This window comes from Cebus imitator, unplaced genomic scaffold (genome assembly GCF_001604975.1).
Source record: "Cebus imitator isolate Cc_AM_T3 unplaced genomic scaffold, Cebus_imitator-1.0 Scaffold2, whole genome shotgun sequence".
Taxonomy (NCBI): domain Eukaryota; kingdom Metazoa; phylum Chordata; class Mammalia; order Primates; family Cebidae; genus Cebus; species Cebus imitator.
Genome location: NW_016107317.1, coordinates 5855826 through 5881830, shown reverse-complemented (window position 1 = coordinate 5881830; position 26005 = coordinate 5855826). Strand labels below are relative to the sequence as shown.

General features: G+C 33.9%; 1 protein-coding gene across 2 annotated transcripts; it reads left to right on the top strand.

The window, feature by feature from the left end:
• Positions 1 to 2619: 2619 nt before the first annotated feature.
• RERGL (RERG like) lies at positions 2620 to 11362 on the top strand. 2 transcript variants are annotated; one of them, XM_017528870.2, is made up of 5 exons: positions 2620 to 2744; positions 3881 to 3937; positions 6876 to 6949; positions 7878 to 8026; positions 10757 to 11362. In XM_017528870.2, the coding sequence occupies exons 1-5, from the start codon at positions 2693 to 2695 to the stop codon at positions 11037 to 11039; spliced, it is 615 nt and encodes a 204-aa protein (XP_017384359.1). In that variant the 5' UTR covers positions 2620 to 2692; the 3' UTR covers positions 11040 to 11362. The 2 variants fall into 2 exon arrangements, with proteins under 2 accessions (XP_017384359.1, XP_017384355.1); XM_017528866.2 differs by lacking the exon at positions 2620 to 2744 and adding an exon at positions 3510 to 3606 and having other exon boundaries at positions 3879 to 3937.
• Positions 11363 to 26005: the final 14643 nt, after the last annotated feature.

The following is a 26005-nucleotide window of genomic DNA, read 5'->3' as shown; positions in this document are numbered from 1 at the left end:
TTTATATAAAAATTAAATGTACATTCAATTTCAGTTATATTATTTGCAATTTCAGTTATATTATTTGCATTCGAATCCCCCTTGCCCCAATTCCCTTTCCTTCTTTTCCCTACCTTTCTCCTCTTTTTCCTTCCTTTCTCCCAGTCGCTTCCCGACCCTCCCCCCTCCCTCACGCCCTCCTTCCTTCCTCTATCACTCCCTCCCTCCCTCCTTCCCTCCCTCCCTCCCTTCCTTCCTCTCTCATTCTTTCTTTCTTTCTTTTTTCCTTTTTCCTTTGTTTCTGTTTTTCTATTTGAAAAAGCCTATATTTCTATTATGTTAGAAGTTAGTAATGGGACCTACGTCATAAATAAATGAATAAATATAGGAGTAAATGGTTTGATTTTGGACATGAATGATTATTTCTTTAGAGAGCTGTAAGAAACTTTTAATAGTATAATAATGTGGCTATTAGAATATTGATTGATATTTAGTACTTATCATCTAAAGAAAAAAAAATGGTGCTTCTGGTTCTTAAGAAAATATGTTCATGCTTTTATTCTTCCAGTTACAACTTCACTCTATTCCACTGCCAGGCTGCTTTCTTGTTAGATCCTCTTTTGGAATCCAAGTGGAAGCAGGTAGAAAGAGGACATGGGAAAAGAATGTCTGTACGTTGATAACAACAATTCATATGCTGCTTTCAATATCATGTATGTCATGAAGTTAAATCTTGCGTTCCCAGGAACTCAACATCTAAAAACACCAAAAGTTTCTTAAGAAGACAAGAATAGCATTTCTCCAAATAGAGAAAAAATAATTTAAGTCCATGGTATAATAAATTGGCTGGCAAATTTCCTTTGAAAAACAGTCGTTCTTGTTACTATTTATATAACTGAAGAAATTAAAGGGATCATATCTATTTCTTTCAAATTTGTAATAAAGAAAAAGTGTAACTTGGTTCAGCTGTTACCTGCTGATCCCAGAACTTGTCATCCTCTCTGTTGCTCCTTTTCCTTTATGGAGTCTGTTTCTTCTTTTGGAATAGACACATCTCCTTAATCACGAATCACTTTTTCTTCACTTTCTCTGTGGTTCTTACTCATGTTTCAAGATTTTTCTACTTTTTGAAGACCTTTATATCCACGTGTTCTGCTTTCCCCAGTCCAATTTTAGCAACAATTCTATTTACTGTAATTTTAATTGTTTCCCTTTTCTCTAACAGATGAGTGTAAACTCTATCAAGGCAGGAAATTCATGATTTAACAATAGTGGGTTATTAAGCCTAACATAGCTTTAAAATATACTTGCAAGTAGGAAATGTTTGTTAAATAAATGCATTTTTTTAAAAAAGCAAATTATTACTCCTGTGATTAACTTAGTCTGGAAATGAAACTTTTTCAGTTGGGCTTCAAAATTTAGTATACACATGTAGACTTATTTTATTTATTGTAGAATTTTTATATAACTAAATTGGAGATAAAAGAGAAAGAAAATAACGGGGTACTTGGAGTGGTAGGGAAATCTGATAAAAAGAAGTATGAAAAACTCATCGTTTTGCATATTAAATTTACCTCTTTCTTATACAGCATGAATGAACTATACCAGAATACTACTTCCCAATTTTCTTTCCTTTCTCTTTTCTTTTTTCTAATTTCAATGTTCTACATAAGGAAATATGACAGGTTTATGTTTATTTTCTAATAAATGACATGGATTGCTTTATTTTTCTCCAGAAATGTTACTGTTGTCTATGGACAAAACTTTTTTTTTGAGATGGGGTCTCACTCTCTTGCCCAGGCTGGAGTTCAGTGGTATGATCTTGGGTCACTGCAACCTCCGCCTCCCAGGTTCAAGTGATTCTCCTGCCTCAGCCTCCTGAGTAGCTGGGATTACAGGCATGCACCACCATGCCCAGCTGGTTTTTGTATTTTTAGTAGACACGGGATTTCACCATGTTGGTGAGGCTGGTCTCGAACTCCTGACCTCATGATCCACCCACCTCTGCCTCCCAAAGTGCTGGAATTCCAGTTATGAGCCACCGTGCCCAGAGACAAAATATTTTTTAAAGGAGAAATTACTTATTAAATAAGACACTGGAGAAGTTAAAACTCTATAGTGCTCATTTTGTTTCTTGAGAACCTCATATGATTTACAAACATGGTCTAGCTATTTATTTGCATTGGTGTCAAACCTAAACATCTAAAGCCTAGATACTTATTCTCTTTTTGTGATTGAATTAGGGGATTCCCCCTTTTTTTTCACAGAAGAAATCCTAGCAGATACAGGCTCTGATACTAATACAACAAACAAACCAATCCAATCAAAGTAAATATACAAAAATGTTTACCCAGCCTCTAAAACTTTTTTAAATGAAAAGAAATTATACTTTTTTAGGCCCTAAAAGAAAGTATCCAGGTACACAAAAATAGAGAATTGTAAGCTAAGGTTTTGTTATAAATATATACGCATTGTCTTAATAAGCCTTTTTGTCTAAACGGTAACTCCAGTTTTTTAAAAAATGTTATATTAAAACTGAATTGGAAACTACTCTAGGAAAACATTTTTAAAGTTATTGTTGGCTGATAGGAATATGGGGCGGAGCTGTTCTTAGAGAAGTGAGAGTAGCAATAAAAAGGAAGTTAAAAAAAATGTTTGTCACAGGGCAACATAGTTCCAGAAGACAGGACTAACCAAGAAGCAGAAAAGCAAGATGAATGATGTGAAGCTTGCTGTCTTGGGTGGTGAAGGAACAGGAAAATCTGGTGAGTGGTGATGTCTTCTATAGCATAACTGAGTGTAGAAAGAGTGAGAAACATTGACATGTTAACCATTAACCATGTATTTTTAATATATATATTTCATATATATATGAAAATACATCTATAATAACTATCTCACTGGGGTGATATGCACATTATTTTTCATTAGGAGTTTTCACTTCTATAGGCAAGTAACTGCATGTTTATAGAATATGTAAGCAGGTACAGCAAGATAACTATCTGAAATGTTAATTTGCATATTGTTCTACTGATGTTTACAATTCATAGGAATAACAGGAAATCGCTACATCACTATCCCACTTACACCTCACTTCAACACACCTGCCGTCATACTCACTAGTTTGCCAAACAGCAATCTTGATAGAACTCATCTGCTCTGAAACTAGAGTAGAGAGTTGCTTGGAGATTTGTGGACACTATTTTAAATGTAGCATTACTGAGATAAAAGAACTTTGAGGGGGCATTGGTTGGTGGATGTCCTGGAACTGAGCAATATGTACTCTAATTTTGGAAGTCATGCTTTTGTTTTGTTGTTTTACTTTGGTTTTGGTCACATTATAATGGCAGGATACCACCAATAGAGCCACTTGAACCTAAAGAATCATAACATCCTAACTGGCCAAACGCGGGAGCTGCAACATGATGAACGGATGCCAGAGATTCTTTTTCTATTTCCTGGATTTGTAGGTCCCTATGTCTTTAAATAACTGCAAATACTTGGTAGTGTCCTTGTGACTCTTACATATAGTTCCTTGAAGTCAGACTGAATCTGATAGAGAGAAAATAAACAGATGGTCAAATTCTTGCATCTCAAATATAATGAGAAATCTGTTTCTGTTACAAAAGATAAGTGGCCTTATGTTTTTGTGGTAATGAATGAACTGCATAGTGATTTAGATGTGCAGAACTTTAAGATCCCTTTCTTCCTAGCTTTCTATTCATTTGATTGTATCATGGAAATATTGTTAACTACTATTTAGAACAGAATTTAATACAATTTTAATGTCTTTGTTAATTTTTGCATATTTTTGATCTAAGAACTAAAACATTATGCACATAAACAAATTATCTGGATCATAAAATATAACAGCCTTAAATCTAGATTGTTTGCTTTGCAGCCCTTACAGTGAGGTTTCTTACTAAGCGATTCATTGGAGAATATGCTTCTAATTTTGGTAAGTCACCACTCTAGACATTTTTACCTTAAAATTTTTAACATTATAATTAAATCCCACTTAAGAACAGAGAAGCATTTTGATAGACTATATCATTTTTATGTATATAAAGCTATTTATTTATTCACATATTCTGATTAGAAATGCCAAAATAGGAACTTGAATTAAATGTTGTTTTGTGGTAAAATTCACCCAATTTGATATTAAGTAAGATGTATTAGAAAGTCAGTTGGTTTCAAAGTCTGGAAGTGGAAAAACAGTAAAACTAAGATCCTCTCTTCAAAATATTGTAGAACATGTAACTATGAGCATTTTTTTTGTAAGGTATAAAACAAATATGAAATTAAATCACATTCTTAAAAAAAAGAGAAAATTAACACTAAAACCACAACTAACAATAGAATAAAGTTTATTTTTATTGTAAAACCATAAGAAAACAGTAGGAAAATTATGCCTTGATTAAGATTATATCATTATTATCTAAGTCATTCACATAAATGTAGAAAAATTCTAAAACACAGGTCAGGGCATTCTGATATAATTTTAATATTATTTCACAAATTTTTCTATAAATTTCTGTTTTTTTGACTAGAATTAGCATAATATATGGAAAATAGTACAACACAAAAAGTGAGAAATTTTGCAATAATTCTGAGCATATTTTTGGCTAACCAATTAAACAATATAATGGTACTAATATTTTACCTGATTGAAGGAATGAGATGAGGGCATGAATATTTTTTCTTTTTTTAAAATATAAGAATGGCCGATTACAGAAAATATAAAAATTGGGAAAAAGGGGAATGTTTTTGTTGATTATTACTTATTTGGAATAAGAGGAATTTATGATTGCAAGTGCGTTTTTCTATGAGAAACAAACAAAAATCTTTAGCATTCAATCACAAAGTAGCATAATTAGAGTATCTCAGAAAATAGGTTTAATGTATTACATTGTGTTTTTTCCTACATGAATTCAACATGATATTTCAGTCCATATGACATTATGAACATTTAAGGGCAAGAGCCTGAAAACTGATTATAGAAATTTGAGAACATAAAAAGAAAAGTTCCTGTTGTTTCATTTGTGAGACCAATGACATCAGTCAAAAGGGTCAATGTAACATACAATTTAGGACTCGAGCATGAGAAGATGTCCCAGAGCTAAAAAATAAAGCAAACATAAAACAATATGCCATCCAAAAAACAATAGCAACAAAAGCCCCCAACTTAATCTTTGATATAGTATAGGTACATAAACAAAGGAAATGTTTACACATTCTGGCTGTTACAGCTCAATGAAAAATAAAAGACCTAGAGGAATTTTTGAAAAGACAATCAAATGATCAAAAACTCATTAACTCTATGAGGGCAAACTAGCAAAAATGACTCCTCTTTATAAATTAAAACTAGAAGGGGGAAATAATACAATTCTAAAAATATGAGAATTGATGACACTTGCTGGCTGTTTTTGAGATTTGAGAGCGAATATTTTAAATGACTGGAAGGAAATATTGTGGTTTGGAGCCTATAATAAATCTATAAAGTTTAGAGGGAACAGGCTGAAAACATAATTTAAGCTTTCATTAAACTATAACAAACTTCATTAAATGTAACCTGGTAGGAGTTAAGAAGTCAACTCTAACTCTCTGAGAAATGAGGAGTCATTAAATAAATTTGACCAGACAAGTGACATGATCTGGCTGCAAGGTTCACTTTTCCTTCTGTGTTGAGGATACGCTAGGAACAGGAAGGAGGTTAGAGGAAGGATGGAAACAGAAAGATGACTTAGGAGGCTTTGTGATAAATTAGGCAAGTAATGATGGTGGCCTAGACTAGTCTTAGCAATGGAGATGATGAGATACAGACAAGTTCAAGATATACTTTGAAGGTAGACTAAAAAGGAATTTTAGAATAAATTAATTTTAGAATACATAAATTTTGGAATAAATATGTGACATAAGACAAATAAATAATCAAGGATAATCCTAAGGTTTTTTACCTGAGAAACTGGAGTTATGTATAGGCCATTTAACAAAATGGAAAATTGTGGAAGATGCAGCCTTTGCAGGGATATCAGGGGTTCAGCTTGAGGTGTGTTAAAGTTGAGATATCTATCAAGTATCTAAGTGGAGGTGTCCAAAGCAAGTTATTTGTGTCGGGAGTTCAGGGATGAGGTTGGCTTCAGACATAAGCTGGATTCATCTGAAATAATTGTCATGTGTCGACCTAAGTCTAGGTGAGATCTGAAAAGGAATCTAGGTAAAGAAGGACTCTATGAACTGGATCCATGTTTGAAATGTGAGAAGACAGTGTGGGTGGGGGAGGTGAACAAGAAAGATTAAGACAGACCAACAAGGAATTAAAAAAAAATGGAGACAGTGTTGCCTTGAAGGTCATGTAAAGGAAACTTTTAGAAGGCAGGAGTGACCAACTACATTAATGGTATCAATAAGGCAAAAAAAAAAATCAAGATACGGAATTAAGGATTAAGTCATACTACATTTAAGTTAGAAGAAATTTTTCAGGTTTGTAAGATGCTGCTGCTTATATAATAAAGAGGAAAAAATATGATATATGAGAGGGAAGTAGAATTACTGAAGCCATATCTTTCAGTAGGTGAGAAGAAATCATCCCTAGCTGAGAGGGAATGGATTTGCTTTAGGTAGGGACATAGATGTTCCATCTACGGCAATAGAATGGAATATAAGTATATGAGCACAAAGGCATGTATATGAATAGAGACAGTGGTGAGATTCATTTGTAAGAAACCTATCTGAGCAAATACAACAAATACATGCCTTCAGTCACCAGTAGTGTAAAAAAGGGACAATATGATTCCACTAAAATATGAGTGGTTGAATTTTTCAGACTGTGATTCAGGTATGAGTTCACATTTGGAGTATTTTCATACTGACGGTGGATATGCATATTTTTGCAGACTCTGTGTATAACAAGCATATGTGTTTGGAAAGAAAACAACTAAATCTAGAAATATATGACTCTTGTTCTCAAGTAAGTAAAACAAAACAGTCTTTTCATTGATTAACTGATTGATTGTTTTTTTAAAGAAATCATGATTTGAAGATGGTATGGGGGTAAGTGAAAAGTTACCGTGTTAAAACAGAAGTTTCTTCTCATTTTAATTTAAGAGATTATTTTCTAGTGTTGTCAATTTCATTATCTTGCACTTCTGTAAGTTCATGTAAAAATTATAATATCACAAATATCTTTAAAATTGCAGCATTAGGCTGTATCTATAGCATATTTCTATCAGGTCACAGTGTTGCTGTCAGAAGTTAATAGTTAAGTAGCTTATCAATTCGCTTTATATTTTCCCTGAGTTACACTTTAACCAGTTGTCAATAGAACATAATAAGTAAAATAGATTTTCAGTGCAAACCTCCTTGTCCATTCATATGCTAAAGCAGTTAAAATGGGATTATACAAGTAAGAGAAAAACGTACATCCATTCAGGGTTTCAAAGCAGCTATATGAGACAGATCATTTTCGGTAAATAAAAACATACCTTAAATATTTTAGCTAAACCTCTATAATATTTTTGTTTTTTGTTGTTTTAAATCCAGTACCAAAAATCAATAGGTATTCCATTTACTAACATAGATTAAAAATTATATATTTTCAAAACAAATGTGTGGATTTTAGTTCAAAAGACAATTATTGTAGCTCATCAAATTTTCAGAAAAAGTGGAGATGTCTTCTAGAAAAGTTATAAAATGAGATAAATATAACTTTATTATAGTTCTGTTTTACATTTAATCACTTTTAATTAAGGAGAAAGAGTAATAAAAGACAAACAAAGAAACTGTATTTTAGACAATATTAGTATTCAGCTTACTGATATCTCCTTCAGCTGAAATGGGTCTCTATTATTTAACTGTATTAGATCCCAACACTTTTAACGTACTTGATTTATTTTCAGACACAGAAAGCAAAATTCTCCCTCACAAGTGAGCTTCATTGGGCAGATGGGTTTGTTATTGTGTATGACATCAGTGATAGGTCTTCGTTTGCTTTTGCGAAAGCACTGATCTACAGAATCCGGGCGCCACAAACTAGTCATTGTAAAAGGTAAGGTATTTTTCATTCCTTTCTCCTTCCTTTTTAGTAAATCATCATATAGCTGTAAGCATCATTAGGAAGAGCTTAATACAGCCTTCCAATTACAAAATTTAACAGCCCTGAACAATTCACCTTCCCATTCCACAGGAGTTACACATGTAGTAAAAGGAATGAGAATGCTTTATATCCTGGCTGACATAAACAGTTACTTGCCCTGAGTAAATGGCTATTTTACAAGACAGCTTCTATTGTTAACATTACACTCACTTGAAAAATAATGGTCTTTTGTATATAAGATAGTTCGCTTTCCAACCTTTCCTTTTCATTCTCACAAAATTGTTAAGGATACTAAATAAATCCAGATTTATTACATTTGGCATCCCGTGAAATCCAATTTCTAGTCACTGGGTTGTTCAATCTATCAAAGCAAAATAGACTGAATAATCAAACTGTTTACAAATTCTAAATATGAGAATACATTTTTCTCCATTTTACCTCCTACAATAAAGGACTGATCAACAATTCTTTATTCCTAATTGTTTTGACACAAAGAACTATGAAGGAAGACATGGTTGTTTCGTAAGCCATTGTTTCATTAACAGATGAAAGTTTAAGCATCTGAGTTTTCCATTTTAGTTTTCCCCATTTTTCAGTCTTTTTGACCTTTTCCATAAAGTATTTATTTTTGCTCAATGTGTTGATTGTTAAACTTTCTTGTGCTTTTAATCAATTTTGTCCTTCAAATCTAAATAGCATTCTAATCTGGCAAGTAAAAAAAGCACAATATTATTACTGAGAAATGGCATGTGTACGTTTTATATCTATTTTAAGTGTCAACTATACAGAAATCATGAGATAATCGTTGATAAGGTGTATTTCCCTGGAGGTAGATGATGTACATTCTTGCTTTCCTTTGATTTGCCTTAAGTAAGCCACTTTAATCTCTAGAGCCACTTTAATCTCCTATCCTGCTGCCACCAGTTAAATTTTTCTAATTTAACTGGTGGCAGCAGGATAGGAGAAACAGATGTGATTTTACTGAGGTGCCTCATAGCTCTTATATCCTATGAGATGACTGATATTTTAGGACTCCACTGTTTTAATCATTAAATATCTTATGTTTAAGCATCATGATGTAGGTATGGGACAGGAATAAAATTCTGATACTTCTTCAAATCAAAGTAATCACTCAAGGACACTTAAGAACACATTGAAAGCATAAAAATTTGTATTGGACATTTTTCAGGAAATCTTTCTAATTTGTTGATTAGATAATTCTTTGAATATTTTCAGTTTTCAATCTGTAAAAGACTAGGAAAGCAAAGTATATCACTTTCATTAAATTATACCTGACATTTGTGTCCCACCCTTGAAAACATTTGTATATATTCCTTCTCATTTACTCTTTTCAATAATTTCACAAAGTAGACAAAAAAAGACCTTAGTAACATTTTTTAAAGTTCACCACACATTGTCATTTGAATGAAACCAACTTTTAGTGGAATCGGAGCCAATACCAATTGAAGACTGCCTGTGTTCACCCATTTTTTCCTTACAGTAGATATCTTTGCAGCGTTCTATGCCATTTAAAGCCTAGTGATTTTAATGTATCTTCAATTCAAATTCTATTTTCATATTGCTTCACTATAACCAAGGAGGATATTTTGATAGTTGCAGAGACATTTTATCTTAACAAAGACACATTTTCTTAAACAGGAGAGTTGGACAAGTTTGTGAGGTAATACAATTTTCTCTAGAGTATGTTATAATGGATATTAGCTAAGCAAAAACAGCAATAAGTATCGAATAATATTTTTGCTTACGAAAATTTTATCTAAATTGTTCAATTACAATAACTCTATAAGTAAAGAGACATTTGCTAGCTCTTCTCTTGTAATTGATAAGGAACATGAAAAATAATACTTAGTGAGCAACTTTCATTGCCTGAGCCTATGTTAAATATATTTATATACATCATTTCACGTATATAATCTCCATGAGCTTTAATATCTGTGAGAATTCTTTGTGAGGAGGATTATTTTGACATATTAAAAGCTTTAAATTTAGGTTCAAGGGTAGGTGTGCAGGTTTTTTACACAGGTAAACTTGTATCATGGGAGTTTGTTGTATAGATTATTTCATCACTCAGGTATGAAGACTAGAACTCATTAGTTAATTTTTCCTGATCCCCTTCTTCCTCTCACCCTCGACCTTCCAATAGGCCCCAGTGTGTGTTGTTCCCTTCTATGTGTCCATGTGTTCTTGATATTTATGTCCACTTATGAGTGAGAACATGCAGTATTTGGTTTTCTGTTATTGTATCAGTTTACTAAGAATAATGACCTCCAGGTCCATCCATGTCCCTGCAAAGGACATGCTCTCATTCTTTTTTATGGCTGGATAGTATTCCATGATGAATATGTACCACATTTTTACATTAAAGGACACTGAAAGGGGGAAAGATAATCATACTTAGTTGGCAGACAGCGCCAGAATTCAATAATAGGTCCACATTACTTCAAATCCTAGGCTTTAAGAATCTTGTTGCTTCTGTGCCATTTACTACATTCTATCTAAAATGATTTTAAGCAAATGGGGCTATGCGTAACTACACATGACCATAAGTAACACATATACACACTCAATTTTTTAAAATTTATAATCCTTTGGCTATAAATCTATGTGTTTAAAAAAAGTTGTTAAAACAATCTTGCTAAAAATTGTGTATCTCTATTTTAGAGCTGTGGACTCAGCAGTATTTTTGGTTGGCAACAAACGAGATCTTTGTCATGTGCGAGAGGTTGGCTGGGAAGAAGGGCAAAAGCTGGCGCTGGATAACCGATGCCAATTCTGTGAACTGTCTGCAGCAGAGCAGTCTCTGGAGGTGGAAATGATGTTCATCAGAATTATCAAGGACATCCTGATAAACGTCAAACTTAAAGAAAAGAGACGACCCAGTGGATCTAAATCAATGGCCAAATTGATCAATAATGTATTTGGAAAGAGAAGGAAATCTGTTTAGTAGACCTGTAATCCTGGGAGATTTGTTATATCAGAGAGTTTCAAACATTCACATGATAATGCATCTAATCTTTGTACGCAATTTTTTTTTTTTTGTAAAAAGAATTCCTTGGAGATATGAAATAATTGAACATGTACCACAGCTGTGTTTTCAAACATGCGGTTTGCAATTTTGGTTGTTATATACTGTTTACTCTGCTTCACACAGAGCCTTTAATTTACTGTATAGCATTGTACTCACCCTAATGTACTGATGGACAGCTCTTCAATTTGCCTTGCCAAATAAACTCTGCTTATATGAATTTATTAAATAATCATGACATAGTTTGTTTTACCTTTATTTTATATGGTTCTTTTGAACGAAATGGATCATTATATTCATACAGTTAACATGTCACAGAGATTAATTTATCAATCTGTGAAAGTTCTTATTTAATAGAATTGCATGCATTTGTTTTAAAAGTATCTTTACAATAATTCAGTAGCTTACATAATGCTATGCATGTTTTGTAATATGACTTAGGACTTAATCAAATTCATTCCCCAATAATATATATATTTTATAGTTGCTCTGATGGTGAAAAAGTCTACCCTTCCTCATTTTCATGTTACACACTATGTTAGCAAGGGTCATTATCACAGATATATTAATTTATAGAGCTAAGGTCGTTTTTAGATAAAAAGATTTAGAAACTCATACATCATAGAACAGAGAGCAGTAGAAACTTATTGGGGAATTTATAATTAAGGAATTTGTTGCCCTGAAATGAGTATTTGTGGATTAGGTACAAACATTTGGTTCTTCTCAGGTTACCCTATTTACTGTATCTTTCCAAAGAAAATCATCTACCTCCTAGACCAGAGTGCCACTGCCACAGCCCTTGTGGACCTTTGATGCAAGATGTCTTTCAAGTTGAGATTCAAGGCTTAATTGTGACCAAATTGCTGACATTCAAAGTTAGGTCTCAAAACTGGAAATTATGACAACAAACAATGCTACATGTATACACTTGGTTAATAAGCATTGTCAAGAAACTGGGGACCAAGGTAGACAATTGATGAAGATATTTAATAGATAGTGTTGGAGGGGCCTTGGAGAGAGTTGAAACAAAATATCAAACTGGATAGAAGAAAATTTACTGACATGATATCACTCACCATGAGTCCCAATGCAACATTGTAAGAGTGACACCTAGAGCTGGTCTAAATAGATGTCCTGTTCCTTAGAAGCCTGACCTTGATGATACACTAAAGTGAAAGTAGTGGGAAAATAGAACTTTATGTGGTAATGTACAAAATAGGTTTAGAATGTTTATAAAGATGTGAAGGAGGAGTTTAGGATTAATATATTCGATTAGTCTCAAGAACCCACCATCTGACTTCGATCCCTGGGAGAATTCCGGGGAACTTCCTTTACTCAGGAAGTAAGGATGCATTGATGAATTGGCAGAGATAACTCTGATAAGCTTAGTAAGAACTCTGTTCTATGGGTCAGAGTTAACAGTAGATCCACTGCATTGTTTTACAACAATGGATACTACCATTGCACTGTGCTGTCCAATATCAATGCAGATCATAGGATCCTGGAACAGCAAAATCTGGGTGCTAGCATTTAATCTGCAGTTTGTTATCTACTCTCCTAGCCCCCAAAGAAATGGTGCCATACCCAGGGTGGAGGTTTTGTTTTGGAAACTGACTGGTTGGATGCTTAGAAGGGAAATGCTTAATCAGCCACATTGAGGGAAAGCCTATATTGTGGACCTGTGCATTGCTTCCATCCCTGCCACCATGGCCACTGTTATCGTGGGTCAGTTACATAGGAGAGATGGCCAAAAAATGAGTCAGGTGGATATCCGATGGCCAGGTCATCCTGTCCAGCTGGTTGTAAAGTTATGTCTCTGCTGGATGTTAAAATGATACCCAAAGCTCTGTGTATTTCATGATCCCTCTGAGAGCTATCCATTTACATACTTTCCTTTAAAACTTATTGTCATGGATATTCCAGCTTTACCTTTTATATATCTCTGACAAACTGGAAAAACTATTAATCACTGCCTAGAAATAGTGTCCTAAATGTCACTTTTGTTACCCTACAAGGTAGCAACAAAGTGTACTTGCAATTCTGCCAACTGGGATAATTTCCATCTGTGAATAAACTTTGTGGCCATCTCTGTCTAAGACTGTCATGAGGCACAGTTTTCTTCTGGCTGGCACTAACATATCAGGTATAAGTGAGGACAGCTTCCTATCAACTAGGAATATTTATGTTAGATTGCTATGTGAGAGAAAAATAAACTTCTATTGTATAAAGTTATCTTAGCAAATTTAATGATGCACTCACGATCAACTGTTTATAAACATTTTATTAATCTTTAACAGTTTTAATATTGGCTATGTATACATATATTTATCAGTATAAGCAGTTATACTTTAATTTGGTTTTTGTTTTGTTTTTCTTCTGGATCATCTAATTTTTAGAGATTTGGTCTTCATTTCTTAGAATCATTTTTCCAGTTAAAGAAAGATTACTTGGGGACAATTTTTCATTAAAAATAGCATATTTACCTATGTTAAATGTAGTAACTCTAATGTTAAATGGTATTTAAATTATAATAGTTTAGTTTATGCATACGTACCTATAATAAGTCAGAGATCAAAATTTTCTGTTAAAGATACTACTTATATTTCCATGTGTTTTAAATTTTTAATTTTACTCTGATGTTTTAGAAAATTAACCTTGTATGACATACCTTGTCATAAGGGATATATGGAATGTAGTAATAAGAACAAGAATTTATATTAAAATTTTTATGCAGTAATTTCAGAAATGAATAGCTAATTATTTTTCAGTGATATTTGAAATTATTAGATTAATTCCACCTTTGATAGTGTGACAGTTTTAAAACACATACACACACATTTTTTGATACTTCTCCCATCAAAAGGTTTTTTTCAATTCCCTTCCAATTGATATGTATCAGTTTTACAGACTCATGTTAACAAACAGATTGAAGTAGAAGTAATGTGTATGACTTATGAAGCGAGGTTAGAAAAGGAGACAGAGCTCCCATCTGTTTCTCTGTCTTATGTGGCTCTGCTTTGGAAGCTGTGAGTCAACGTGTATGAATCCAGCTATCTTGAAGGCACCAGGCTGGAGATAGCACATAGAGTTAATGACCATACAACCACCAGATAGATATACAAGCAAATCTTTGGGTGATTCCAGCCTACAACCCTTGGGCTACTCCAGCTGATGCCAAGTGGAACAGAGGTAAGTTACTTCCACAGAACCCTTCCCCAACTACAGATTTGCGAGCATAATATATATATGTATATATATATATATTTAATTTTGGAACTGTTGTATGGCAATAGACAACCAGAAAAAATAATTCATTAAAACCCTCAGCAACTCAGCCAATATGAAGTATTTGGCTTTCTTACTAAAGAAAATGAGGTGATAAAATGAATTCTCCAACCAGACTCAAAATTGTCTAGAAGATGATATTGTCCCAATATCAGTTTTCTTGCGAACATACTTTACTTGTAAAGCAACTTGAAAAACCTTAAAAATAATAAGTTGCATTTTCTAAAATGAGCAAAAAGCACATATACCTTCAGAGTAACAAATACATCAATATTAAGCCATAGAATATTGTAGTGTGAGGACAGCAAGTGTGTCTATAAATCTCAGGGCTAGCCAAGCTGTATCACTAGGTTAGGAATTGCCTATGCTGCTTCTAGTAAGAAAGATGCTGTCATTCATTTTGGATGAGCTTCAGTGAGATAACACATAATGAGGGGCAACAGCTGAGGAAGGGAATGCCAAAGGGGAGGGGTCTTTAAAATGGTTTTGATTTAATACAAGGCATGCACTATTAATAAAGAGGTTGAATGATACCTGTATGTTTTATAGGTTTATAAATTGGCTGTAGTAAAATGTTTTACATCTTAGATCACTAGGTATTGTTTCAGCTTATTATGGGAGATATCTATCTAGAGTTGACTGAATTGTATTAATCTGAACCTAGTTTAATGATGCCTTAACATTTTTATGGGGAAATTTAATGTTTGCAATATCCATGTTCCTTATTTGAAAGCGTGACTTATAGGTTTCTCATCTTCCTTAAATTATAAAATCCTTCAGCTAATAAAGGAAAATGATTATAGTTTGCAAAAAAGGCAAAGTCATTTAACAATCCATATAACTGTCTATTGTAGGGCTTTGCATAATAATTGTAATTTAGCTATTAGGAATTCTAAAGGCAGTTATCAGTCATATTCTACAATTCTGGAGAACCAGGCAAAGCCCAAATTATTTAGAGTATTTCAAATTCCCAAAGAAATAAAGGCACACTATAAATATGAAATATAGTCTATAGTGACAAGATATTATTTCACAAGAAAAGAAAAAACTTCATCATAATTTTCAAATATATAAGCCACCAAACATTATTTTTCTTCCTTTTGGATATAGATGTAATGCAAGTTTATCTTTAATAATGGAAATATAAATTACTCTAAGGAGGAAATTTGCAGACTATAACATATCAGTGTCAATGTGAAACTTTACCAACATTTTAGTGATCTTGGAGCAACTGAGGCCTAATGAATTAAGAAAAATGTGAGTGATGGAACTACTTGACTTTACATGAAAGAAAGTATAACCATGAGTTAGTTGCCTGTATGATTTTTAGACCATTTTATAGAACTCAACATGAGCATTTAACAACCAGACACATGAAAACTTGTAAAAACACTTATGTAAAATCAGGCCGATATATGTTTTATCAACTGTAGATTCCATTTCAAGGTAATATAATATTTAGATTCATAAAATTTAGAGTTATTTCTATACAAAAACACAGTTGAAGCTTAAAATTTTTTTATTGAGTCTTGGGTACTGTGTTTAATTAACTCAAACAGCAACTATAATTGCAATGAAAAACCAGTTGTTTGATTTTGATCAGAAGATTTTGAGGCCTTCCGTGAAATATCTGTATTTCATGCAAATCGTGTTTTCCACAATATATGGCACATTAACCCACTTAAAAATAGTGGAATTATGGAATTTGATCATTATTAATAAAGTTATTCTTAAACATTACAGTTAAATACATTTGTTTGCAGACTAAGAAACACATGTGTGTATACACATTCTTAGCTAAAATAGTGGTTCTTTATATGAACTTAATCTCTCAGAAAGAATAAAAAATATCAAGCGAATTACAGGCAGAGAAAGACCAGAGATAGCAAAATAAGAGAAGAAAGGAGGATGATCAGATGTGAGAAATGTTGCATTCAAATCATAAATTTGGAGAAAGGTAAATTCCCAGATGGGTTCCTTTAGGAAGAGAAAAAAAAAAGGCAATTATAAGGTGGGAAGTACGTGGATATGTACAAATATCATAGCAATTTATTTGAAATTACAAAAAAATGAGTAGGAGCTCAGTAATTTAGCATGATAATTACTTGAGAGGGCAATGACCCAAACATGTGAGTGAATACTTTAGAAGAAAGAGAAATATAATTGAAATATTATGAGGTAATTTTCCCATTGTTCTCAGCAAACATCAGAATTGAGAGAAGAATTAGTAGACACCCATGAAATAGGTGGCAAACTATATAATAATAAGTCCCAAGACACACGCACACGTACCTTCATTGCAGCATTGTTTACAATAGCAAAGACTTGGAACCAACCTAAATGCCCATCTCTGATAGACTGGACAGGGAAAATGTGGCACATACACACCATGGAATACTATGCAGCCATAAAAAATGATGAGTTCAAGCTCTTCATAGGGATATGGATGAATCTGGAAACTATCATTCTCAGCAAACTGACGCAAGAACAGAAAATCAAATACTGCACGTTCTCAGTCATAGGCAGGTATTGAACAATGAGAACACATGGACACAGGGAGGAGACCATCACACACTGGGGTCTGTTGGAAGGGGTAGGGGAGGGACAGTGTGGGGGTGGGGAGGTTGGGGAGGAATAACATGGGGAGAAATGACAGATGTAGGTGACAGGGGGATGGAAGCAGTAAACCACATTGCCATGTGTACATATGCAACAATCCTGCATGTTCTGCACATGTACCCCAGAACCTAAAGTACAATTTAAAAAAAGGATGTCTAAACAGTTTCAAGGCAAACGTTTGTAAAACTCTAGTTATGAAGACAGATAAATTCTGTTTGAGAAATGAAGACTGATATTTGTAGATATGCAAGTGCCCTGAAAAAGTATACTCAATTACTTTTGCTAAAAGATTTTTAAAGATCCAATACCAAAAATAAATTAAACATTTAGAAACTGGAGGGATATAATGTAAAAGAAATAGTGATAGGCTTGGTTGTGGTATGTATGAAAGGGTTCAGGGAAGTGCTGGGAAGAGAACGGCAGTACCTAGTGAGGGTTCCACCCCTGCGCCTGTGTCCACGGACTTAGGTGAGGACAGGCACTCCTGCCTTGGTGCTCAAATGTTGCATTTCCCAAGACCACCCTGGCCGACCACGCCACTTCCTGCACCTACAAATACCCCTGTCCACACAAGCGGCTGGTCGCTGAGAGGGACACACCAGCGGAAGAAGACAAGCGACTGGATGCCGAGAGGAACGCACCAGGTAAGCGCACACCTACAGGCACCAGCAGGTGCCACCAGGCCACCCACTGGACCAACCATGTGGCATATGGCGGGGGAAGAGGAGATTCCGGCAGCTGAGTGGCCCAACTCCAGGGGAAAATGTCCACTCCCCTTCTGGCCCCCCATCCATCTGCTAAGACCTGCTTCCACCATTCAATAAAAAAACTTTGCCCTCCTTCTCCAAGCCCATGTGTGATCCAATTCTTCAAGTACACCAAGGCAAGAACTCCAGGAAATAGAAAGGCCTCTGTCCTTGTGATAAGACAGAGGGTCTAATTGAGCTGGTTAACACAGGCCGCCTACAGACGGCAAAGCTAAAAGAACGCATGGTAACACACGCCCGCTAGGGCTTCAGGAGCTGTAAACATTCTCCCGAAGATGTGGCCGTGGGGTCAGAGACCCACAATTTCCTTTCCTCTGTATGTTCCCTCTAGAGGTTTGAGTGGCAGGGCACTGAAGAAGCAAGCCACTTCCTGGTCTCAAGCCCTGTGAGAGGACTAGGGAACTTTTTCTGTTTCAGCTGTATATATAGAATGATATGTGTGATATTATTTATGAGTAGTAATCCTATCCTGACGTTTTTAGAAATCTAGGTTATAGCTAATCAGTAAAGCACTATACTAGATAATCTAAATATATTTTATATAAATACACACAAGTACCCTGCAAAGGTGATATTGCTGTGCTATTTTACATAGTTATTTACACATCTCGATATAGATGAAAGGGTTAATCTAGGTCAAAGGCCAGTTATTGGCTTAGCTGAGAGTCATAACTAAATATAACTGGCTCTACGTGGCTGTTTCCACTACATCATACTCCTTCAGTGCTACTGAAAAATAAATACCAATTTAAAATCGCTTCTACAGATTTTTTTTTGGAAATTTTATGGGACTATGCCTATGTTTTATTTATAATTATAAATATGAAAACATGATACAAAAATATAGGCCATATGATTTTATTTGTGTATACATGTATCTAGAAAAATCTTTGCAAAGAAATATGCTAAAAGATGATTAGCCTTTAGACGGTTTTTTTTTTCTGTGCTTTCCAAAATTTTCTGTACATGATCATGAAATATATTTGTAATCAAAGGATAATTAAAAATTATTTCACATTTTTAAATGTTGTATTTATTGTGCTGAATTGTATGCTCAAGAATCTTACATGAATTATAAAAATGACTTTCAAGCTTATATTTATTAAGATCCTTTAAATCTTTAATCTAAACCAAATCCCAAATCTCATTAACAGGCTTTGTTAATTATTTAAAAAATGAATTTCCTCATTCGAATCTTCTGCAATAGCATGTGTTATATTTATAATTGAAGAAAACATATATAGTTTTGTATTTTTCATTAAGATCACTTATATACAACAGTATGTATATTTTAAATGTACTGTTTCATAAGTTTTAACATGTCTAAACCTGTAACACAGTCAACAAATCATGGAATAGAACGTTTCTAACACCCCAGAGACTTCTTGTGCCCCTTCCAGGTAACTTGAAAGACAGTTTGACATTTTCTTTAATAAACACAGTTGTAACATTTGAAGTACAGGGTACAAGCAATAAAAAGTATTTGCAATTATTATTCAGTATGTCCGTATTACATTACTTCAAGCTCCAAAAAAAAAAAAACCAGTGTACTTTTGATTTTTGTTCAATGCCATTTCTCAAGGGCCTCAGCATAGTGTCTGGCACATAGCTGGAGCTCATAGTATACTTATAGAATAACCTTGAAATGTATATTATAACACAGACACTGTATTATCTTTAATAAATAATTTTATTATAATGTTAGTTTATCACAGAAATACATGCTGTTAATAAGTGTTTGAAAATAATATAAAAGTTATAAGGGACAAAAATGCTGGCAGTTTTCTTATACCATCCTCAAATGATCTCTCCCAGGGTATTCAGTATTATTAGTTCGGTGTGTTCTTTTCATTCTTATCTTTCCTCTTGCAAACATACAACACATACTTCAAAATAAAATTAAGCAATAATGTTTATCAACAATCTATTATAGGCAATGGCTTTATTCTAAAATTCGAGGAGACAGAAGCAAATAAAATATGTAAAACTCCAGAGTCTCATAAAGTTTATATTTTAGTGGGAAGACATAATAATAAACAAAACATGTGACTTACACAGGATGTTAGAAAATGATGAGTGTCTAAGGACTACAGAGGAAAATAAAACATGCAAGAAGGATAGGCATGGAAGGAGTAAAAGAGAGAGGTATGGTTGCTTTAAACACAAGTTAGATAGGGCCTTGTTGACATGATAACTTGTGAGCAAAGATGTGAAATCAAGAGCGAAGTGTTCAATATTTGAAAAAAAAATTCAGAGAACAATAAGCACACATGTTACATAGAATCAATCTGATCATTTTGGTTCTTGCTTTTAACTTTGTTAGATAAGCCCAGAATTGCATTTAGTTAAGAGTTAATTTTCTGCACTACTGAGTGACGACATTAGCTGATGCTCCATGAATTATGAGGTTTTCTAGTCTTTCCACTGGAAAAGGCACTACTCCCAAACTTGTAGAGCTCCACACACTGATCTGCCTAATCCTTTTGGGTGGCTCTTTTTCTGGCTTCAAAGAGTTTCTTCATATCCATGCCCTGTTTAGTATTCAACTGGACTCTAAGATTACTCTGTGAAGTTATCTAGAATTTTCTGTCATTACAGGTGTCTCTTTGCATCTCTAGTCTGCAAACACCAGCCATGTTGCATTTTTCTAATCTCAGCTCCGTCTCCTTCATTCAGGGAGACTTCCAAATTGTGTCTGAATTTCCCCTCCATGTACAAAATTCTGGAAATTTTCTACAGAGAGTAAACTGGGCTAAGCTTATGGTTTAGTTCATCTGTTCTTTTCTCAAGAATCACTGTTCATCATTATTTGTTGTATAATGCCTTGCTTATCACTACCTGACATGTAGTTTGCTTATTAAATTATTTATGGATCTCTTGTTTGTCTCTTCCCACAAAGCTATAAAATCTATGATGAAAGAGATTTTTAAATTTTCTAACTATATGTTCCTTTTTCTAGAATAGTTTTTGGCACACAAAGATACTTAAACCATTTGTTGAGAGAAGAGTAAGTAAACACGTATTTATCAAAGTACTGTATCTATTTTCTGTGTGGTCTGATCTTTCCATTGCAGGAAAATTGAAAGAGTTGAAAACAGTTTATAATATTTTATTTTATATAATTTTCTTAGGAAATTGAATTTACCATTAAATAACTTGCTGAAATATGTGTTTATGTAATTATTTTATATGTAATTTTAAAACATCGAAATGATGGGTTCTTAAAATTGAATTAAATTGCAGGAGATCAGGAAAAAAATAATTTTCTTGAGTGATTAAAACTTTATAAAGCAAAGCTTTGAAGAAGAAATAGAAATATGCCCCGTGGGGCACAGTGATATGACATGAAAAGAAGAAAAGTAGGAGAGTTTTTCAATTAATTGTCAGCACATAAAATAACAGCTTGCATGAAAATACAGATAGACTTAACGTGAGAGTTACACTCTAAATACATTTTTAAGCGCATCACACTTTATTATTAACTTTGTTATACAGTAGAGATTGTTCATCTCATTCAACTGTAACTTGATGCCCATTGAACAACCACCCCTTTTCCTCTCCTCCCATACCCTGGCAACACCTTCCTTTTTCTCCTTCTATAAGTTTGGCTATTTTAGATACCTCATATAGGTGAAATTGTGCCGTGTTTTTCCTTCTGTTACTGACTTACCTTACTTAGCATAATGTCTTCCAGGTCCATCCATGTTGTCACAAATAAAAAACATTTTTTTTTAAGATTTAATACTATTCTATTGTGTGTACATACCATATTTTCTTTACTCATTTGTCTGCTGACGGATTAGTTTGTTTCCATATCTTGCCTGTTTTGAATAGTGCTCCAATGAATACGGAATGCAGATATCTCTTTGAGATTCATATTTCAATTCTTTGGAATATATGCCTAGGAGTGGGGTGGCATGACAATATGGTGATTCTATTATTAATTTTTGAGGAAACTTCATAGTGTTTTCTGTAGGGATTGAATCATTTTACATTCCCACTAAGATTGTAGGAGCATTTCATTTTGCCCAAATTCTCACCAACAGTTGTTTGTTTTTTAAAAAAATAATAGCTCTCCTAACAGGTAGGAGGCAATATCTCAATGTAGTTTGGTTTGCATATGCCTGACTATTGGTGATGTTGAGTGCCTTTCCATGTACTTGTTGGCAATTCAAATATTTTCTTTGGAAACATGTCTTTCCAAGTCTTTTGTCCATTTTAAAGGAAGTTATTTCCTTGTTTCATTTGCTATTGAATTGCAGGAGATCCTTACGTATTTTGTAAATTAACTACATATCAGATAAATGATTTGCAAATATTTTATTCCATTGTGTGGGTTGCCTTCTCATTCTGTTGAATCTTTTCTTTGCTGTGTAGAAACTTCTTAGATTGATATAGTCCTGCTTGTCCACTTTTATTTTGTTGCTGGTGATTTTGATGTCATATCCATGAAATCATATCATATGACCAAAGCCCCTTCCTAAAAATTTTAAAGTTTAAATTCTTACATTTGTTGTTAATCCACTTTATTTTTGTGTATGGTGTAAGACAGGGCTTCAACTTTGTGAATTTTATACACAGGAAAAACTGTGGATATCCAGTTTTTCCATGACCATTTATTGAAGAGACTGTGTTTTCCCTATTGTGTATTATTGGTGCCCTTGTTGAAGCTGACTGTATAATAATGCCTGGTTTTATTTCTGTGTTGTGTATTCTGTTCCACTGCTTTTAGTCTATATGCCTTCTTTTATTCTAGTACCACACTGTTTTAATTACTATAACTTTGTAATATATTGTGAAATCAAGAAATGTGATGTCTGTAGCTTTCTGCTTTTCCCTCGTGATCACTTTGTGATTCTGGGTCTCTTGCTGTTCCATATGAATTTTAGAACTTCTTTCTCTCTTTCTGTCTTTTCTTTTTCTCTCTTTCTCTTTCTTTCTTTCTTTCTTTCTTTCTTTCTTTCTTTCTTTCTTTCTTTCTTTCTTTCTTTCTCTCTCTCTCTCTCTCTCTCTCTCTCTCTCTCTCTCTCTCTCTCTTTCTCTCTTTCTTTCTTTCTTTCTTTCTTTCTTTCTTTCTTTCTTTCTTTCTTTTCTTTCCTCTTTCCTTTTCCCTTTCCTTTCCTTTCATTTCCTTTCATCTTTTGAGACAGCATCTCTCTCTGTTGCTTAGGCTGGAGTGCAGTAGCACCATCTAGGTTCACTGCAACATCCACCTACCAGGCTTAAGTGATTTTCCTGTCTCAGCTTCCCAAGGAGCTGGGATAGTAGGCATCCTCCATCACACCCGGCTGTTTTGTATTTTTAGCAGAGACAGGGGTTTTACCATATTGGCCAGATTGGTCTTGAACTCCTGACCTCAAGTGATCCCCCCATCTCGGCCTCCCAAAGTGCTGGAATTACAGGCATGAGGCACCACCACAACTGACCTAGAATTGTTTTTTTCTATATTCGTAAGAAATGCCAATGGGATTTTGTTGGGAACAACCTTAAATCTGCAGATCACTTTCAGTGGTATGGACTTTTTAAAAGAAGATTAACTTCTCTAGCCAATAAACACTGCATGACTTTTCACTTATTTGTGTCTTTATTTCTGATTTTGAGTCTTCTCTCTTTTTTTTTCTTAGTTTAGCTAAAGATTTATTAATTTCATATTTTTTTACAAATTAGCCTTCAGTTTTGTTGATTTTTATTTTATTTTTATATTCTCTATTTCTTTTACTTCTGCTCTTATTTTTATTATTTCTATCCTTCCACTAACTTTGAGTTTAATTTGTTCTTTGTTTTCTAGTTTTCTGAGGTCTAAAGCTAGGTTATTTTATTTTGAGACAGTTCTTCTTTTTTAATGTAGGTATTTATAAACATCCCTCCTACAGCCAATTTTGCTGCATTACATAAGTTTTAGTATGTTATGTTTTTATTTTCATTTCTCTCAATGTGTTGTTTGATTTCTATTTTGATTTATTCATTGATTCACTGGCTGTTCTGGAGCCTGTAGTTTATTTTGTTTTATAGTTCTTTTATTCCTTTTTTTCTCTCTTTCCTTTGTATTTCATTATTTATTTGTAGACATATTCCTTTGATTTTTTTTTCTCCTTTTGACTTTTATATCTTCATTTTTTTTGGTTATTACCAAAAAACTTACAGAAAACATCCATTGGTTATAATAGTCTATTTTAAACTGATAATAATTTCAATCATACACAAAACCTTACACTTTTATATTTTTTCTCCCCACACTCCATGTTATCAGTGTTGCAATTTAAATCTATATATATTATGTGTACATTAAAACTTTTCACAGTTATGGTTTTCCTTAATGTCTTTTTACTTTTACATTAAAATGAATAGTGGTATGCATACCATCATTACAGGTGTACAGCATTTTGTACTTTAAATTTTTTTATTGAGTTTTATACTTTTATACATGTTTATGTGTCATTTAGGGGCCTTTCATTCCAAGTTGAAAACTTCACTTTATCATTTCTTATAATGCAGGTTTGATTGTGACCAACTCCCTTAGCTTTTGTTTGCCAGGGACGATTTTCACTACTCTTTTATTTTTAAAAGATAATTTTTCCAGTTACAGAATTCTGGGGTGGTATTTTTTTTCTTTCAGTTCTTGAAATGTTTTCCTGCTCCATTCCATGCTGTCAGGTTTATGTTGAGAAATATCTGATAGTTTTTTAGTGGACTCTCTTGCACTGACAAGTTTTTTCTATCTTGCTGCCTTCAAAATTTTTTTATGGCTTTGACTTTTGACAATTTAATTATCTTATAACCCAGTGTGGACTTAATCGATTTATCTTATTTGAATTTTGGAGCTTATGATTCTGAATGTCTCTTTCCCAGAATTATGAAGATGTCAGTCATATTTCTGGAAATACATTTTTTTGTTTTTTGTTTTTTTCTGTTTCTCTTCTTCTTAGACTTCTATGATGAATATATTTGTTTGCTTGATGACGTGCCATAAAACCCATAGGCTTTCTTCACTCAATTCGTTCCACTGACTGGATAATTTTGAATAACCTATCTTTGATTTTACTGATTCTTTTTTTCTTCATTGAGTTTGCTCTTGAAGGTCTCTATTGGACTTTGCAATTCTGGTATTGTATTTTCAGCTTCAGAATTTCTATTGATTCTTGCTTGTAGTTCCTATTTCTTTGCTAATATCCTAATTTTTCCTTTATATCATTTTTCTGATTTTTTTCAGTTGTCTTTCTTCTTTTTTAGCTCACTGGACATCTTATGAAAATTATTCTGATTTTTTTGGCCAGGCAATTTGGATTTTTTCTATTTCTTTGGGATTAATTGGCATAGATTTATTTTGTTCTTTTGGTAGCATATTTCCTCGTTTTTTTTAATGCTTCTTATAGCTTTATATGTCTTCTCATGTGAAGAAGCAGCCACTTTTTCCAGTCTTTTCACATTGGCTTTGGCAGGGAAAGACCTTCACTAATTAGCCTTACTAGAGAGTCTGGGAATGTCTCTCTCTTTTTTTAAAATGCGTTCATGTTCCACTCATTTTCTTTTTTTGTGGAAAAAAAATCTTAAAATTTTGCACCTTCTACCCATCCCACAGAGCCATGCTGGTTATTGAAGGCCACTCTTTCCTTTTCCCAAGGACTGTGCATTGGAATGCTGGGACACTAGGTACAAGCTTCACTATTTTCTTTCCACAGTGAAATATAAGTACCAGAATTGTTTTCTTTGTCTCACAGAGCTGAGCTGACTTTTTAGAACTGCACTATCTGCCAATATTGGTGCCATCTGCCAAGATTTGCACCTTCTGCTAGAAATTATGCCTTCTGCTTTAATCAGCACAGACTGCCTGGTGCCATCTTGGATTCTGGGGCCACACAGCTGCTGTGATCCACACAGACAGAAATGATCTGTGCTGGGCTCTGGGCGCTGCACCTTTTGCTGCAGACCTTGTGTCAGTTGTGATCTGTGTGGCAAGCTGCAGTCTGCACAGAGAAGCTGCAATCCATGCCAGCTCTTGGGAACCATTTGCCTGTTAGAGGCCATGAGAATTGGTGGAGATCTTAATGATTGCTGGAAATCCTGCAGCTGCCAGAAGCTGGGCAGATGCTGGGGACTTTGCCAACTTCTGGAGACGAAGAGGGTGCTGAGAGTCACCTGTACCTCCTCTTCATCTTAGCTGTCCTTGGGCATTCCAACTATGTCATATTCCTCAGTATTCTGGGGTAGGCAAGA